Raw genomic sequence first — 19,571 nt, forward strand, 5'->3', positions numbered from 1 at the left:
CATAATAAAAAAATAAAATAATTATATGAAGCTCTCCTTCACTCCTACAGCCAACGCTGGATGTGATTTGATTCTGGTTTATGGTTTTTTTCAAAGAAAACTTCTGAGGTTACAAAGCCGAATTCATGGTTTCAGTTATACCAATATGGTACTATAACTTTACTTCAAAATAAGATAATAGAATTCTGTTTTTCACTTAGAAAGCATTACAGAAATATTCAAAGTTTCCATTATGAATACTCAAAATATCAAAGCTCCTTTGTTGTCTACCAACCTTCCTTTGATCCTTCCTGGAGAGCTTGGATTTGAACTGCTGCTGGCATTGCTTACAGTTTCCATTCGTGAAGATTTGGACTGAGACTGCTTGCCTGCTGATGCAAGAGGCTTATTAACTGCTCCAAGAACGTTGGCTGCTTTGGGCTGAAAAAAAGAACATATTTCCTTTATTTTAAGCAATATGCTTAGATATTGTTAACATGTATTATGCATAAAGTATTCACAGATTTCACTTTCTGCAGTCAGTATCTTAAATTTAATATAAAGCCATAAATGTTTTCGTATAAAAGTTACAACAGACACCAGAAGGAGGTTGTCAAAGCTGTAATCGAATAGCTAGCTGCCACCAAAACCTGTATTCTTTCTCTACCCTTATATTCTGTCCTCTTTTCAGTGGTAGTACTGGCTGCTCACCTGACCCTTGCAATAAGCCACTTCAGCACTTTGTGCAGTTTTGTTTTCTGCTGATCTAGCTGCCTGAACCAGCTCACCATTTATCAGATAAGCATCTGTACTGGCAAAAAATAGCAGCCGGACAGCCCTTTCAGCAAAGAAGCCATTCAATTAGCTTTAGCTGTAATAGCAAACCACACTAGTTTCAACTGGGGATGAATAAAAATCTCAAAAATAAAATAATGTGGATAAGATTCTGATACTTCATACACAGATTTTAAAATGTTAGAATTCTAATAGGTGCCAAAAATTCCAGACACTGGTCAGTTTCAGGTTATTCATTTAAATGCCAAATACCTCTACCTCATACTAACTTCTGAGAGAACTGAAAAAGTGCAGTTATAAAAAGAATATACCTTTATGTCAAATACCCACGTACAAAAACGTTGAATTAAAGACCATTCCCCAGATTTCTTTTTATCTAATATGATCCATCTTGTATTTATTAGATTCTAGCTACATTTAAAGTTAGTGACAGCTAAAAAAAAAAAGTTCAACATGAGCATTGTAGCAGCTTTGAATATTCCTTTTTCAGAGATATGCACCATGGGTTTGCTAGTTACACTTTTACAGCTGCAGGAAATTTTACACTTACAAAGATTCACTCTGCACCAAGCACAAGAAAAACAGCACATCCTTTCAAAAAATAAACCTGTGAGAACAAAATCCAGTTGAAGAATTTACATCTATTGGCTTAGAACTTAATGTTAATCAAATAAGAAAATAGAGAAAGAGCTCAAAAGCAGAGAGAGATTCAATTCAAACTGGACTGGATTTCCTACTAAGGGCCTGCACTAACAGCTCCTCCCTTACCATAGAGCCTACCCTCAAAGCCTCACTGCCTGCAAACACTGTTCCCTGCTTACAGACACCTCATGCACACCACTCAAGTAGTCTTCCATTCCCAAACTTAGGACTGCCTACACCAAGTCTCATTTCACATTGTTCTCATGACAGTGAAGCAACTGAAAATTTCTGGTGGTCAAATATACCTCTGCTGTTTGTTAAAAAATTTCAGAACAACAAAAACGGAACTAGAGTATTTGGCACAAGAAATGTAGAATAACTAGCTACCTTAGGATTCAAAAGAATTTCAATTAGGATACATGAGAGATATGGAGCTACTGGAGATAATCCAGCAAAAGGCCAATAAGATGAAGAAGGGGCTGAGGCATTTCTCATGAAAGTCTGAGAGAGCAGGGGCTTTAGATGACCTTCCAAACTCAAAACACTCAAGATCCTGTGATTTTTCATGATAGCACAAACGACGTTTGTTGTTTAATATTGTCACAGTACACTTAAGGATTAAGCTTGGGACAAACCAGCAAGAACAACTTGTGTCAAAAACTGGATGAGAGAATTTAACACTCCGCTTCCATTTAAAAACTTTTATATCTTCAATAAAAAGTAAGTCTCTAATCCATGGAGATCAAATACTCAAATGTGCAATACAGTGGTGATATATACCAACCACTAAATGTTGGCTTTCAACTTCTAATCAAAAAGATGCTCCTGTATATCTGCATTTTTCCCTGACTTCTTCTATTAGCAAGTTACTAGCTCATAGGTAAGGCTTCATTAACAAAGTTAAGGATAATGAAGATGCTGTGCACTTCTATTTCTTTTGCAAGTTAGCAAATGAATGTTCTCCTTTAATCTAGAACAGGAAACATTAATCCAGATGAAAACCACAAATTGGCTGTAGTAAAAAAAAATTTAAATCACATACTTGATTAAAAAGACTTGAAAATATTTTCCTGTACTAGATTTTAATTTTATTCCAAAGTGTACCTGGGTTTAGTGAAAGAACATTGAAAGAGCACTGCCATTCAATTCATACAATGAATATTTAGAAAGAACAAACTAATATTACCATAGACAGTCAGTTATCTTGTAATATACTGTAAAATGGTACTAGGCTTTGCTAAAGATTAATGTATGTGATTTTTAAAAATAATTTATTTTAGAGCTTTCCATAGTTGTCACTTCATATGCAACATTGTAGTCTTCTGCAGAAAAAAAGGTTAACCACCTTGTAAACTTGTCAAATAATACAGGGGGTTTCTTTTGGACTCTTTTTGAAGACAACAGGCTTTGCCTACTATTACTACAAGCCGGCGTACCCTTTGGTATATAAACCCTTCAGGCAGAAACAATCTGTCTTCTTAAACTCCAAGTGTTTCATTAAATACATGTTAGTTTACTTAAAAAACAAACAACAAAAAACAAACAACAAACACAACAAAATGCCAAAACAACTCAAATCAAAATGGCAAACACAGCAACAAAAACCAAAACTCCCAACCCCACCCCCCACTATACATACCTTTCCAGGAGCGAAAAAAGACTTCATTTCCGGAGGAAGATAATTTTTGGTGTTACTGAAATTCTGTAAAGAAAGGAGAACAATAATCAATAAACAAGATATATACATTTTGGAAGTATTACTTTACATCATTTATGTTTTTGAGATTTTAAACCTGAACAATATCTTGGGGCAGAGGAATCAGTGGGTGTACAAATATCTAAATATTGATGAAAACATATGCATAAATACATTTTCAACTACATTATAGTAAGAAGTCTGAGGTTACAAAAGCTATTGAAAAAATCCCTGGATTATGACTAATAAAGATTTAAACAGATTTATCTCAAGAAAAATTAAATGTCAAGGTATACCTTGTCAGGTTGAGTAAAATATCTGGCTGGAAGTACAGGGTCCTTAGGGGATTCCAAACTGTATGTTGTACTCTTTGACATAATAATATTCATTGCTACATCACAGACTGTGTATAGTTTCTGTAAATAATAAAAATTTAAAAAACAATGCTTTAGAAGTTCATAGCAAATCTTGACAAAGGACAGTATCTTTTGAGCATAGAACTATAAGAACTCACAGCTTAAAAGTAATAACCTTAAACCTTTATCGTTACCCTTCATCCTAAACAGTGTATCACAGGGTACTAACATATAGGCACAAAAGCACGTTTATAGGCCCTGCAGTTGACTAGAGCTTTCATGATCTTTGTACACTTAAGAATAGTGTGTACTATGGTTTCAAAGGCAAAGCTTAAAAAAAAAAAATCTCATATCTGGGGGAAAAGCAGAAAAGTGATAAATCTGTATGCTATGTGATGTAAAACCTCAAAAACAAGATCAGGGTTTCATACATTCACTATACAATATATGCTGAAGACATCTAATGCATGCATTGTTCTTCCTATTCTAACCTTCCTCTTGCACTTCTAAAATTAAATATTACAAGGCATTTTAGTGGAACAGTGAAAATAATGGTTATCGTATATTTAAAGTTAGTGTTTAATAATCTGAGGCTGAAACAAAAGGACTGCAAACTACCACTCCCTTGCAAATTTGCAAGATCTATTGAAGCATAGGAGAAGAACTATTATCTAAACTACAATAAATATAATAATTACAGTATATAAAGTATAATCTCCCACATACAATCCTACTGACATTTTAATAGTTGGGTGTGTAAACAAAAAGCAACTAAATTCCACAAGTAAATGCAATTTCCAATAAAAAAGTATCACCTACCTCGTTCATTTTTTGGTCATCTGGGCCTTGAGCATCCTTAGTCTGTTTGATATTTTCTACCATCTTTCTGATAAATGCGTGACTGTTGTTTTCATTTTTAGCCATCAATATTTCCAGTATGAACCACAGGCACCTAAGGGAGAAATGCAGTAGCCCTCATGAATAAAAATGCAAAAGACATTTTTAAAAGCACATTTGAGAAAGTGGTTTACTCTAGAATTTACTAGTAATATGCATCTGAACCAGTCTAACCCGGGGAAATTTAAAAAAAAGAAACGAATGCAGGATAAGCAGAAGGTGAAGATTCCTCTGTCAAATGTCACAGAGCACTAAAAAAGCATATACACCATTTCCCACAATATTTTACATACGTAACTGCCATTATGTTCACTGGACAGTATATCAGGGTATCACAATTAAATAAAATTGAATTTAGAATACTAAATTAGAGTGTTTAAACTAGAAATAACACCATTAAAAGCAGTCTTACTCTTTAATGTCCTTCAGTTGTTCAATGTCCTGGACTTTGACATAATCTGGGTCATGAGCTAGAAGATGGATAGTATAAGGAACAACATATTCTGGCAGAAGTGACAACAGTTTCTCTGAAAAGCAGAAGAAAGATGTATCAAAAGACTACATGTCAAGAAATATTCTTTCCTACTATAGAGAAGAGAGCAAAATTTAAGGTCAGCATACATTCAGATAAAGTACAGGCACACGTGGGTCTATAATTTCTTTATAATATTGCATGTCATGGTTGATGTACAGATATTTCATGCATACAAAAATTAAAATGTTAAGCATCTCTCACTCAGGGCTGCACACTTTCCAGCTACCTTGAGAACACAGCTCCAGTCACCCCCTATTCCCAATTCTCTCCTCAGTTCAAAGCCTGCATTCTAAAAGACTTTGAAAAATAAGTGAGGATACATCATAAAATCCATGTTAACTGCAAGATGTGAGACCAACACAATTGAAGGGATAAGCTAATATTCCTTCTTTGGACACTCAGTAGTCTTGCTGTCAGCAGGACAGAAAGAAACACTCTTTGTAGGAGCTTTGCAGTCAAATTGCCACATTCTCCAAATCCACAGCCTAAGTATCTGTTTAAAGAAGGGATGAGAGGTAACATGAAAGCCCTAACAAAGCAGTGGTGAACTGAGTTTGGGAGGCTCAATCCCACTTGAACAGAGCAGCACAACTGAACCATGACATTCAAAGCATTCAAAACTTTTTCCCAGCATCCTTTGAGACTTTTAAGTAGTCCTAAGCAAGGACTGCAGGAGTCTGTCCTACAGTGCAACAGTCAGGTGACCTGTTTTCCTTGAAGATTCAAAAAGCAAGGATTGTTGCCAAAGGCCCTCCCAGAGTTATGATCACAAAATACATATTCCATATGGAAACAAATTCCTGAGCTAAGCCATCACTATGCAGAATGAACTTTAGCACCTCAAAGTCCAATGACGAAAATCAGAATCAAAAAGGTCATATCCCACAGGGCAAGGACAACAAAAATACAAGTTGTACACCAAAAGTCAAAAAGCATTTTGCAGAAAACACCCACACTGCTTTCTTTAGCCTAATGACTGAAAAGAACTGGAGGATGCACAGCACACCTAAGTTATCCTATTATTGTAGCCTGTGCAACAGGCAGGACAATAGGCAAGGAAGGTATAATATTCTAGGCTATTATTCTAGGTATACTACTATGGTACAAGCATCTGGTACTGAGTGCTTATGGCAAACACAAAGGCCTAGCATTAACATGCCTATGGATAAACACTTGAATGTGCCTGTGAAGGAAGGAGGAAAATTTCTAGCTCTGCTTCTGAAAAAAAGACAGACATGACCAAATCTGGAAAATCTTTTGGTAAGCTTTTAACTATCCCATGTCATAGAATCACAGAATCTTAGGGGTTGGAAGGGACCTCGAAAGATCATCTGGTCCACCCCCCCTGCCAGAGCAGGGTCACCTAGAGCACATCACACAGGAACGTGTCCAGGCGGGTTTTGAATGTCTCCAGCAAAGGAGACTCCACAACCTCTCTGGGCAGCCTGTTCCAGTGCTCTGTCACTCTCACAGGAAGGACATTTTCTCTGATGTTTACCATGGAACCTCCTACGTTCCAGTTTGCACCCATTGCCCCTTGTCCTATCACTGGACATCACTGTAAAAAGCCTGTGAGGTTATGAGTACAAATTCCAAACTTCATATCATTATATGTAAAATAATATTTGAAAACTATTTTTAAATTTATTGGAACACTCACATTTTTATCTCTAATATATATTCACATGACATGTACTTGACAAATGTTGTGTGTATCAAATAAAACGCCTCATTATTGTAGATTTCTTAAGCTTAACTAAATAATTACTATGAATAAGTCAAGTCTTTCGCAATCTATCCCATTTTTAAGATTTCAGCATAAATAGGGATAACGCACACCTACAAAATATTTGGATTAATAATAGCAAATAAAGTGTTCAAAATTATTAAGGCCCGCAGAAAATATTGCTGTCATGTTCCAAGGATACACAGCTATTTCAGTTGATGCAGTTAATTATCAACAATAGTATCTCTACCACATAGACTGTAGGCCGTCATATGGTTTGAAGAAAACAATAAAATCACCCATTTTTCTAATTCATGCTAGATTTATGCAATTGAAATCCTGTGTACTTTGCAAAGCAGTTTTTAATGTGTTTCAATTGACATTTCAGTATTAACTTTAAAAACACCCTTCACTTCTTCACACATTTTCCTGCATTTTAGCCAGCAGTTTTTTGCATTGGTAAATAAAAAAATTAAAGACGTGGTAGGGAAGAAAGAGAACATAATTATGATTTCAGAACACTAGCAAAATTAGCTTGCTTTAGACATGTCCCAGGCAAACCAACCCACTATTATTTGTATTAACGAGCAACTTCAACTGAGTGCTCATCAGAAGCTCCTGAACACAGTGTTTCATTAAATTCCTGCCTTGTATAATGTCTAATGTAACTATAGTAATAACTCCATCTGGGCCTGGAAAACAAAGTAAACCAGATCCAGACAAAACAGAAAAAGGATAAATATTGACACATCTTGTATTTAACTCCTATCATGAAAAAAATAGTATTTACACATTCCTTCCTCATTTTTAATGAAGAAAGACACAATCCAAATATACGGTGGCTTTGTGTATGTGAACTACCAGTACTTGAAACTAGAATGTCCCCAAAACCCTAATGAAAAGCCTTTATGAACATTCAGAAAAGGAACTTGTTAAAAAAAAAACATAACAACTTTAGTCTTGTAATGTTTCCACTTACTGACTGGTAAGTAAAAGCTCAGCCTTGGAAACCAGATTCCTGTGCAAGACACAAGACTCTACCCAGATGAAACCAGTTAACAGATACACAATCGAGGTAAGTCTCTTCTTGAGTGACTTCCACTCTGAATTGCATTAAGAATTTAGGATGCCTGAGAGTAATTCCTGCCAGCCTGTAAAAGGTTGGCCTAGAGGAAAGAGGCTGTCTGGAACCAGTCCTCAGGAAGTTTTCCTTAGGCAAGGTCCAGAGAAATTTACCACTTTTCCAACAAATGCTAAAATCCCCAAAAATATCTGAAAGAAATGCTCCTCACCTGTACTAAGTTTTCAAGAAGAAAGCATATCACAAAATCACATTTATAGATTCAGAAATATAGCTGCATTAATCAAAAACGTAGATTCTCAGCTCTAGATTTTTTGTGGAAGTTTTTCAAAGGAAGTACTATCATCTTTATTACCCTGGGTTATTGCATGGCCAGTAAGGGGAATGACAAAGGGAGATACATACACTTTCAAATAGTATGATCTTACCAGAACTGAGCTTTGGCTGCATTACTGCAATTATGTTTTATTTAAGAGGAAAACAGCTTAAGACATTTAATTTTTTAAAAGCTCAGACTGGTAAATCTGAACATCACAAAGTTAACATTGTAGTAATAAAAAAATTCTATGAACTGTATTTAATACCTAGTAAATCAATGGCATCACTCAAGTCTTTCAGCAAGAAAAAAAAAATAGCCAGGTACACTTTGAGGTCCTACTGGATAAAAAGAATTACACACACCTCGGCTCCTCTTCATTTTTTCTACACATTTTTTATAGTAACTTGGCACCATCTGTCTTAATACAGTTAGGAAATCAGCAATTACTTTTAATCATATGAGAATTCTTATACTTTGTCTACATAACTAAGAAGAGTTTTCAGCTTTCAAAGGGAACAGACCTAGGATGACTTGAAGGTGTTTGCTCAAGGAATTTTTCTTTTTTACACATTATTGAAGAAGTAGAGGAGCAATGCTCTTTCTAAATTGTAAATAACAACAGACAAAGATTTCTCTTCAGACTTACTGTGATTGAAGTCTAATGGGACTATGGCACACAGACTGAAATGGCTAATAATGGCTGTGATTCATATATGCAGAAGGAAATCAGTTATCTGACAGCATCTGTGAGATCAAATTCACAAAACAGGTCTGGTCTACCCTAAGACAAGGTGAAAAAATCCCCTTCATTTCACAAAAGCCAAACCACCAGTAAGCTTTCAAAGAAATAAAACTTTCTAACACTCTTCTTCAAGATGTCCATAGATCTTCTATGGTCTACTTTTGACCACATACCAGTGTTGTCATACCATACATGAGTAGCTTTGAATAAGTCAAAAGGGAAAATGACCGATTCCATAAAATAGCTAACACTAGTCCATAATAACTTACTAAGCATCCCCACGATCAGACTGCTGGCATTGGAAAGAAAGAATTACATAAACGCATCCTAAAGTGCCTCCAAATATAGCCCTTTGCCAGCATAAGATAAGGTAAGAAGCTACTCAGTACAACAGTGCAAAGAAAGTCAATTTAGTACAACATTTATGTAATTACGTTTGCATATTATTAATTACTGAATTAAAATTCATCAGTCACTTCACTTACAACATAATTAACCATTAAGTTCAAACAATATAAGTAACTACCTTGAAAAACTACTTTGCTTCCAACATACTTAGGCATAAGCATTGTTCAAATGCTTATGCCCAGGTATATTGGAAGTGAAGTTTTCAGTCTTAACAAAATTTAAAGATGTAAGAAATGCCTGTTAAAAAAATCAACATCTAGACTCTCTTTTCAGTTTTCATTAGATACCTGTAAGTGAAATTCACATCCATTCTATGTATAAAGACAGGAAAACACCAATATTTTCACTCTATTCACATGCACATTTGAACTACAGCACTCATACCAAAATGCAGCTTCTATTCTCTTACCACTAACTGCTGCATGTTGCTTCAGATATTCCCTTCTGACATTTATGTTCTTCACAAGGCACTGCCTAGCATGAGCTCTCCTCTCTTTCACTGGATCTTTTGCACACAGTGCACAAATAGCCATATACTCCAGTGGCAGTCGTAGCCTAGAAAGGCCTTTGTGAAGTTTCTGCGCAAATATTTGCCTCACTTGGTAACATTCATCCTATTAAAAAAAGCAAAAAGAAAAAAGGTAACAAACTTTTCTAAAAGTAATACAGACTGAAATCAAACACAGAAGCCTGGGTACACATATCAAAATCAATTTCAGGCCTTACAGACACAGAAACACAAGAATTGTAAGAATGTTTTTAAAAGCCAATTCAGAGCAATTAAACTGAATTAATCAGCTGAAGCTTCCCTTAAGATCAGGATAAGACTGAAAGTTGAGAATCTGTACAGGAAGATATCACTCTTGGGACCCAAGGCCTAATACAGCACAGGAGGCATGGAGTTTATGAAATTGTTTACATCTGGATGACTTGCTTTGTGGAGCCGAAGATCTGCACTGAAACTGTGTTTAGTCACCAGTAACCACTGTGTTGATCATGCTACATGATTTCACAATTTTTCATCAAGCCATCAATATTAGAAGCTTAACACAATTCAACAGGTAAGGTTAAACACTTAAGATAGTACCAAGCATTTCCATTACACTGGGGAAGCCTATGAACTATGACTGACTCCAGAAGAGACTCACACATGTCTAGTATTTGCCAAAGAACACTAAGTCAAGTAATACGAAGGTGGCAAATGTACTTCTACAATTTATTAAACAACATCTTTCCAGAAAAAATACAACTCTAAAATCCTCTGTATGAAAACAACATACATACTTCAAGACATCAATCAGTATATCACAAACCATTTAGTAACACAGGCCAAGGAAGGTTACCAGAAGCAGGTGTGGAAAACAGTTACAAGAATATGTACAGAAAAGCATAAGGTAAATAAGGCCACCAAAACAGTTTTGTATTTTTAACCTGCCAAAAAAGGTCACGAAGAAAGATTTGTTATCTGTAAGCACAAAGAAAAAACATTAACAAGAACAAACAGCTATTTTAGTCAAATGAGAATTTTGAAACCAGTAAGAACTGAAGAGGTTTCCAGCCAACATGAAGTGCAGAGACACTGGTAAACCTGACTCTGCTAAACTCAAAAATGGCACCAAAAGAGATCATGTTTTAGATTTAAAAAAAGACTCCCTCTACCCTCACCCAAAAATTAAACCCAGAAGAAATTAATCAAGCCCCATTTTCCCTCCTCTGCTTCAAGCCATAGTCTTCCTCTGTGGACTGAAACCCTCCAATGTCTGTTGTAGCCAGAGCTGAAGCAACCCCAAGACCACAAATGCAAATGACTTAATATCTATTGCCTCTTTTTTCCAAACCCACCCCCCAGCAGACAGCTATCTTTCTCTTTTCCTGCTCAGTGACATCACCTAAGTCTTTCTGGAGAGCTTAGAAGAGACCTGTGCCTAGTTGGCACTTCCTCCTTGAGTCAGAGGACAAAGGAAGGTATAGCTCATTGTTAGTGTTGGTATTGTGTGGCACAAATGGGAATTATTTTTAATCTTTTAACATTAAGAATAACCTTAAATTCTGCTCATTTACACTAGCAGATTGAGAAGAAAAGGGACCAAAATGAACCAAGTTCCACACTTTATGGCATACAAATAAAACCCACACACTAGCCCAATTTTACATATTTGCTTCTCCAAATTGCATGTCTATTCATCAAAAGGTCACAATTTAAAACTATTTAAAGAAAAATATTTGCAAAGCAACAAAGACAGAAATCTCATTCTTCAAAATGAACAAAGACTTGCTTCAACAATTAAAACACTCAGAGTCAAACGAAAATGAAAAAGCTTTGGGATTTTTTTTTTTTTTGCAAATAAACTTAAGCAATATAAAAGATTCATTCTAAATACAATTACAATTGCATTTTCAACAGCAAAGCTTATTAGATCTTAAATCTGGTCCTAAAGCCTGTTAAACACTACAGTACGTAACACCATACCCAATTACTTTCTACACAATTTCAACATGAAGCTCTGCTGACATCAAAATTTGCTCTGCAGATCAAACAACTTAAATGCTGGTGAGCTTACAGGTTTCATAAACCATACATAGCAATTTAAAATTAATAAAACTACATGCATTTAATCATCACAAAGTCTCTGCTTACCACTGCAACCTTAACACAGCAGTTAGCAATAACACTTTATTATGCATTCTGTGCTCTAGTCATTGCACACTGCAAAATGGCAATATCTCAAAGCCAAAAAAACCCAGAACCATAGCAGAACTCGTGCAACCACTGCAGATTCTAAGAATTAAGCTTTTCCTTTTTTTTAATCTTGTTTTCTGACCTGTCCACTTAAAGAAAGTTTGCTGTAAATTAAATTTTGTAATATTAGAGCCAGCCTTAATGCCATTAGAAAGTCCTAATTTGTGGTTAGACTTGATAGTGCTAAGGATGAATAAGCTTTTAGAATAAACAGTTTCTACCATCAATAAACTGATTCCAGTACTACACATTCTAATGAAAAATAAGCAAACAAGTGACCGTCAGTGATGAAATGGAGGGCAAGGAGCTTGCACCTGACATACTGAAAAGTGTCAAAACAATGAAGGCAAATTATTATAGAGGAGAACTGCAAAGTTAATATTTGCAATAAACAAATTTGCCACAGGAGGAAAATGACTGAAGAAATGAACAGATTTTAGTCACAGGGATCAGAAGAAAACAGAACATGCACACTCTATTGGGCAAGCCAAGTCTGGCATGATATTTTTCAGCTAGAGTATCTTTTCTGAAACAGAAATAGATCTTATTTGTCATTACAGTAAGTGGTTATCTTCCTCTCTACTAATTTACTTCTGAGTTGTAAAAATCTTTAGAACTCATTTTAACACTGGGCTAACATTTCTATTAGGTTTTGGAATAGAAAGATCGAAGAGTATCAGTTCTCACTTTAGGTGTAAAGGCCTTAAGTTTTTACCACTGAATTTCTGCTGCTCTTTTGTTAGATTTCATTGGTTCAAGTAATTTTAAGTTTTGTTCCATTTATCTTGTTTTAATAGCATTTGGGAACAGAGTAATGGCTCCTTGCCATAGAAACAGAGAAGCTTAAAATCCAAGTAACCATTGTTAAAACAGTACACAAGCCGAACACAGACAATACAGTCTTATTCTGGTATATGAATGATTTTTCTAGCCTAAGTTGTACTCAACTCCAAAAAAAAAGAACTTAAAGATACTCAGTATGAAAAGCAATATCTACATGGGCGCTATACTTTTTATTTTATAATACTTAATACCAATTTCAAATCTTCTGACATTTAAAGGGGGTTGCAGCTTTTGAAGGTTTAGCCAGTAACAGGAATTAAGGTCTAGAATGGAATACTGTTATTATTGAAGATGTCTTCTGGAAAGGAATCCTTCCAAAGGATTTCTTAACTTCTATAAAGTCAGGAGAATAGCAGCAGTTATGCAGGTAACGCCACCATAAGACCTCCATGACCACCTTAGTATTGGGGTGTGAATCAATTTCTGTAAAATTTGCTTAGTCTACAAGACAGGAACACAGAGGATCACTACAGTGCTACTTAAAATTTGAAAGTTATTTACTTTCTGCCACTTTGATCTCACAGGCAGAAATTAAGGCTGAAATGTCCAGCATCTATGAGCAATCTCACTCTATCTCTTCTAATATTTAAAGGATGCCAACTATCTTTGCAGACCTCTGCATTCTGAATATACTCTACAATCAAGAAACCAAAGTCACTGTTGTCACCACAGTCCAAAATACTCTATATAAATCTCATTTCACCTTCTAATAATATGATAATGCAGCTAGACTGTTACTTTAAATCAATTCTGAACTCCTTAGTTTAACGATATTCTAACATTTCACTACTGTAAGTTGACATTCCACTGCTGGGCAGCACAGTACTACAGATCTAATTCTCATCTAAAATCAGCTTTCAGGATTATGGAGGGGGCAGAGGAATTCAGGCCAAGGCTGAAGATTTTACATAAAGTCAGATTAGCAGATGTATACAGAACACACAGAAAAAACCATACACATACCCATACATCTGCTGATAACCCACAAGTCCCACCTAATTTCCTTACATTTATGGCTAGTGCACACAGCTGGTACTGTTCTAAGGTGATGATTTCGTGGTAGCAAGGTTCTTGTGCCAACTTCACAATAGCATTCCCTGCAGCCAGCCTCAACCGAGACATATCAGGTTTACTGAAAAACAAGCACACGGATTATGAAGATTAATTAGTAAAAAATATGTAATTCTTTGACTTAATTAAATCCCTATAAGTTTGCATTGCTAAAAAACAAGTACTTTATGAAGAAGAAAAAGGTTCCATGGACCTTGCTGTTCCCACTCCCCCAAAATCAACCACAGAAATAACTTCAAACCTAAAGTAGTTTCCATGGCACCACATTTTACATCCTATTACCACACACCTATTACCTTGCCCCAGCTTAGCAATGAAAATACTCCTTGACATTTCCCAAAGTTCCATTGGGTGTGAAACAGTTTTAGCTGTGCAATGGAGCAGCACACTGCAAAAATGCCCCTCAGAGAATTTACTTAGCCTGAAAGATACTTTTGTTCAACATGCATGTTTTTCCTTCAGCAAGGAGTTGCTGCCAAAGTAGCAGCAAATTTCTAGTCCCCAAAGTTCTCAAATTTTCTCTAGCAATGAGAGTTCAAAATCCATGCTGCTAGTCAACATAAATTAAGATTTATTAGATATTGATAGGTGACTAAATTAATTGTATTTTAAAGACAACAGCAAAAAGGATTTGGCAAGAAAAACAATTTTCAACATGCTGAAAGTTTTACTTGATTTGCACACCCAAATTGAATTCCCACCCAGCAGAACACACCAAACATTTGCAATTTTCATAAAAGATTATTTTTTTCCTGTAACCTACAGCAGTATTTACAAAGGTTATCAGAATATCAAAAACATCTTCACATGATGCAAACCAATAAGCATTTAATGTGTGCATTAATAAACTCAGTTGAGCTTTCCCTGTTCTTATAAAATTAATTTCAATAAATTACTTCAGTAAAGTATATTACTTTTGCCTTTCAGATCAAACATAAAAGAATAACTAAGTTTCATGGATCTCTTACATAAAATACTAATTAATTCTATTCAGCAGTAGTAAGTACAGCTTTTTCCTATATTAAGTTAGAGCAGGAATCAAGTAATATTCTTATACACAAATAATTATTAATTTAAGTGGGAAAAATACTGTTTAACCTCTTAATCATTTGCCCTTTATCCTTAGGAAGGGCAAGCACTGTAGTTTCAAATCCAATAAAACAAAAACTGTATAAAACATTTAAAGAATGAGATGAAAAGCCATTATTAAACAGACTGTATGATGTGTCTATAGAAGAGCTTAAATCTTACGCTAATCAGACTTTAAACATACCTCAGTATTTTATGGAAGAAAACCACATTCAAAACCCAAATAGATTACAAGCAACCAAATGACAGGACAAAAGCTGCACTAACTTTCAAACAAGGCATGAAGATTAATATAATAACATCTAGTTATTAAATGCTAAATTTCACTTTACATTGCATCTACTGTAATAAGTGAACCCAATAAAGATTCAGTTCTTGCAGTTCAGTAACAACTGAGCAATAATGACTTACAAGTAAAGAGTGATTGAGCCAGAGGAAAGAATAAAATTAAGAACTTTCAATCTCCCTCAGCTTTGGTAGTGATAACATTTAATTTTAAAAATTGAATCCAAGATATTTCACATAGCATTTGGCCAAATCTTTACAGAGTATCTATCACAGAAATACTCTCACAGGATGTACATGTGCTTGTGAAGGAAGAGGACAACAGTGCCAGTTATTAGTATCATTCTTACAGCTGGAGATGAAAATCAGATCTGTCTTATTCCCCAGAAGCATTATCTTAGAAGAAACTCCTAACTGGGGATTTATTTTTCATCATATTGTTATAGACAAAAGCTTTCTGATTTGCATTATCCCAAAGCACACAATTATTAGGGCTGGGAGGAAAAGAAAAAAAAAAAAAAAAAGCAGCTTCTGCATGATATAACTGCAATTTTCAATTACTACTTATAATTTTGAAAATTAGTACACCAAGTATGCCCTTATCCCAACAGAAGCTCTCTAAGAGATATAAGAGGGACCCATGTATCTATTTTCTGGAGTGCTATTACTATTGCTGAAGACCAGATGTTTTAAATGAGAACAAAAGTGCAATCACATGGAAAGATATTATCAAGTGCAAAACACAGTCCTAATCAAGGTGGTAGGCTGCACAAAGATAATCCAAATAAAAGCATCTTGAAAACACGTCTTGTGTATAATCTTACGTATAATCATCATCTCTCACTTTACAAACTAGCAGTTATTTTTATTTCCACTCCACAGGATACATGACAGTGTCTAATTTTCTAAGCACTTTCCATGTTCCATGGAATAATAAGTGTCTTTTGCCTACAATCTCTGAAAAAGTTGTATATCTGATGGTGTAGCAAGCAATCTGTAGGACAGAACTATGAAGTTCTAAACTCCAAAGTTTAAGTAATTTTTCCTCTTGGTAAGCTTCAGTTTAAGGGAAATGCAGATTGTATTTCAGAAGTCTCAACTCAGGTTCATATCTAATATCAATACTTTCAGCAACAACTAGTGTGCTAGACCTGGAAAGGACCACCAAGTTATTGTTCATTGACAAAATTCAATATTAAAACAATCTGACACTGGTGAACTTAACCTACATACGCTTACATCTCAAAGCAATCAGTGGTTGTCTTAAAAGCAATTCAACAACATCATCAATCCTACTGCTTCCAAGTGAGAAAGATGAACCAGAACAGAGATTTTTTTTTTTCTTTTTTTCCAAGTGGGACTTTGCCTTCACCTGTCACCCTAAGCTGAACCCTGCTTTAAATTTTTTTTAAAATCCCATTCTTCATTCCCTTCAACTGTCACTGAAAAGTACAGTTGGGTAGATTAAAAAAGGCCTGGGGACAGTGTCATGTTTATGGCTGATGAGGATAATAACACAAAGATGATTGCAACATGACTAACAGCCTACATGAAGCCAAGTGTCTCCTGAAACATGCCACCTTCAATTAATTCAATTATCTTTAGCAAATTATACATTGTTTGGAAGGCAAATACAAGCCACAAACACAAAAATTGACTCTAAACAAAAGGACTTCAGATCAAATACAGCTTAAAAGACTATGTTCTGTTCTGCTGGAAAGAGCATTGCCAGATTTCCACCGTAGGCACCCAGTAAGCACTGCCATAAAAAAAAGATATCCTTGTTACTTTCTCAAAGGGTGAAGAGAAAAGGTCAGGCAGTGTCCATAAGTTCCATACAGAACTAACACGCCTGAAACATCATCTCCTCAGCTTCAGGTTTTGAGAGCATTTGTTATCATATATGCTTTAGCTCATTCAACCAGAGAAAAGGAGACCTGCCCTTCTTGCAGGTTAGAGCTTTCCCAAAATGCACTACTGGGAACCACAGAATAAATAAATACAGTTGGAAAGGACCTCTGGAGGTCATCTAGCCCAACCTTCTGCTCAAGCAGGTTGACCTAGAGCAGGCGATCCCAGACATCATCCAAGTGGCTTTTTAGTACTTCCAACGATGGAAACTGCACTACATTTCTGGACAACCTGTGCCAGTGCTCAGTCACCCTCACAGTGAAAAAGTGTTTCCTGGTGTTCAGATAGAGTCTCTTGTGTTCCAGTTTGTGCCCATTGCCTCTGATCCTGTCACTGCACACCACTTAAGAACAGCCTGACTCTACATTCTTCACACCCTCCATTCTGTTATTTATAACACAGTGATGAAATCCCCACTGAGCCTTTTCTTCCTGAGCAGTCCCAGCTCTCTCAGCATTTCCTCATCCATCAGATGCTGCAATCCCTTAAGCATCTTCATGGCCTTATAGTGGTCTCCAAAGGCCAGTCTTCATTTCTCCTCTCCTTGCTGCCTTCAGGATTCTGAACTCCACCATCTTATGGTCATCACAGACAAGACTGCCTTCAATCTCAGTGAATACAGCAGAGAACCTCTCCTCATTGGCTCCTTTATCACGTGTGAGGACATTGTCATTGATGCTCTCCAGGAAGCACATGGATTTTTGTATGCACTGCTGTGTTGCTTCTCCAACAAGTATTGGAGACATTGAGGTTACCCTTAGGACCAAAGCCTACGAACATGAAGTTGTTCAAAGAAGACTTCATCCACTTCCTTTTCCTGGTCAGGGGGGCTGCACCAGACACCCATATCAGACTGCTCTTTCATCCTAACCTGTAAGCTTTCAATTGGCTCATCATCCCCAGGCAGAGTTCCAAGCTCTGGGACTGAAGAGTTGCCTTAAACACAGAGCAATTTCATACTTGCAGCTTTCTCCCTCCCTTAAAATTATCTTTAATAATGGAGAAGTAAGCACATTATTATATACTGTTTCTGTTATCATTATTATTGCTTAAATCTTGAGTAAAAAAGAGTGGGAAAATTAAATTTCTAAAACATGCCCAATAAGGGATCATCACTACCTGCATAAAACCACACAGGACCTACAGAACTGATCTATTCGCTGCTGGAAAAAGCAATTATACTGAAAAGTTAAATTACTGCCACTAAACTCCCTAGTATCTGCTACAAATGGTCATAACACAGAATTTAGAACTGTGAAACAATTATTTTCAAGTTACTACTCTTCTGGTTTGGTGGGTTTTTTGGTAGATGGGAAGGGCTTCAGGGGTGGCTCCATTAAGAAGCTGAGAAACTCCACCTGCTCCAAACCCAGCCAAGGAGCCATTAGAGGGACAATAGATGCCCCTCAGTGATTAACATACGAAAGAACTGAGATAACACCTGAGCAGAGAAGCACTTGGAGTGAGAAGAATTGTGCAGGAGGAGCAGAGCAGTGATGGTGAAGGGTGAAGGTGCTGGTGGTTGGTGAGGAAGGAGAAGAAGGGGCCCAAGCAGAAGTTTCCCTGCAACCCATTGGTGAGGTGACAGGCTGTCTCCCTGCACCCATGGGGGAACATGGTGGAACATTCTCTGAAGGCACCAGGAGGGGTGAACTTGGCCACTGGACTTAGATTCTGTGGCCAGGGGATTTGCTGCCCGTGGACTCTGTTCCCAAAGCAGCCTGTGACTCTGTGGGAAGCCCAGGCTGAAGCAGCTGCAGATCTCGTGGGAAGGACTCAGGAAGGAGAGGTTCGTGGAGGACTCTCTCCCATGGGGAAGAAGGGAAAGACTGTAAGGAATCCTCCCTCCTGAGTAGGATGGCACGACAAGACCCACCAGCCTGTGAACTGACTCTAAACCCCATCCCCTGTCCCCCTGTGCCACTGGGGGGAAGGAGGGAGAGAAACTGGGAACAAAGTGATTTGGGCCTGGGAAGAAGGGAGGGGTGGGGTAACATATGCAAGCCCTGCTCTTTGTTTTGTCTGTGTGTGTTTGTTTAGTGTGAAATTAAATTACTGACTCTAAACCCCATCCCGTCCCCCTGTGCCACTGGGGGGAAGGAGGGAGAGAAACTGGGAACAAAGTGATTTGGGCCTGGGAAGAAGGGAGGGGTGGGGTAACATATGCAAGCCCTGCTCTTTGTTTTGTCTGTGTGTGTTTGTTTAGTGTGAAATTAAATTACTATTATTATTTTTTCCCCACGTTGTGTCTGTTTTGCCTGGGACCTTAATCGGTGAAGGACCCTCCTTGTCCTTTGTCTCGACCCATGAGCTTTGTCCTCATCCCAGAGAGTGTGTGGGGGGGAGGGGAGGGGAGAGTTGAGTGAATGGCTATGGGCCTGCTCCTTACATGGCTGCTCCTTTGTTGTCATGCTGGGCCCAAAACCATGACAACTACACAGTTGCTACCAAGATGA

At 36.8% G+C, this 19,571-nt stretch overlaps 1 protein-coding gene across 3 annotated transcripts in view; it reads right to left on the reverse strand.

Moving 5' to 3' along the window:
* PDS5B (PDS5, regulator of cohesion maintenance, homolog B (S. cerevisiae)) overlaps positions 1-19,571 on the reverse strand; it is a 91,869-nt gene that overhangs the window by 13,162 nt on the left and 59,136 nt on the right. For all 3 annotated transcript variants that reach the window (XM_009998347.1, XM_009998348.1, XM_009998345.1), the window contains exons 23-29: positions 13,768-13,891; positions 9,586-9,790; positions 4,778-4,892; positions 4,288-4,420; positions 3,409-3,528; positions 3,056-3,118; positions 275-420 (exon numbers count right to left, since the gene is read on the reverse strand). In XM_009998347.1, coding sequence (XP_009996649.1) covers positions 275-420; positions 3,056-3,118; positions 3,409-3,528; positions 4,288-4,420; positions 4,778-4,892; positions 9,586-9,790; positions 13,768-13,891 — 906 coding nt within the window. The remainder of the gene's footprint in view (positions 1-274; positions 421-3,055; positions 3,119-3,408; positions 3,529-4,287; positions 4,421-4,777; positions 4,893-9,585; positions 9,791-13,767; positions 13,892-19,571) is intronic.

This window comes from Chaetura pelagica, unplaced genomic scaffold, assembly GCF_000747805.2.
Source record: "Chaetura pelagica isolate M959 unplaced genomic scaffold, ChaPel_1.0 scaffold105, whole genome shotgun sequence".
Classification (NCBI taxonomy): Eukaryota; Metazoa; Chordata; class Aves; order Apodiformes; family Apodidae; genus Chaetura; species Chaetura pelagica.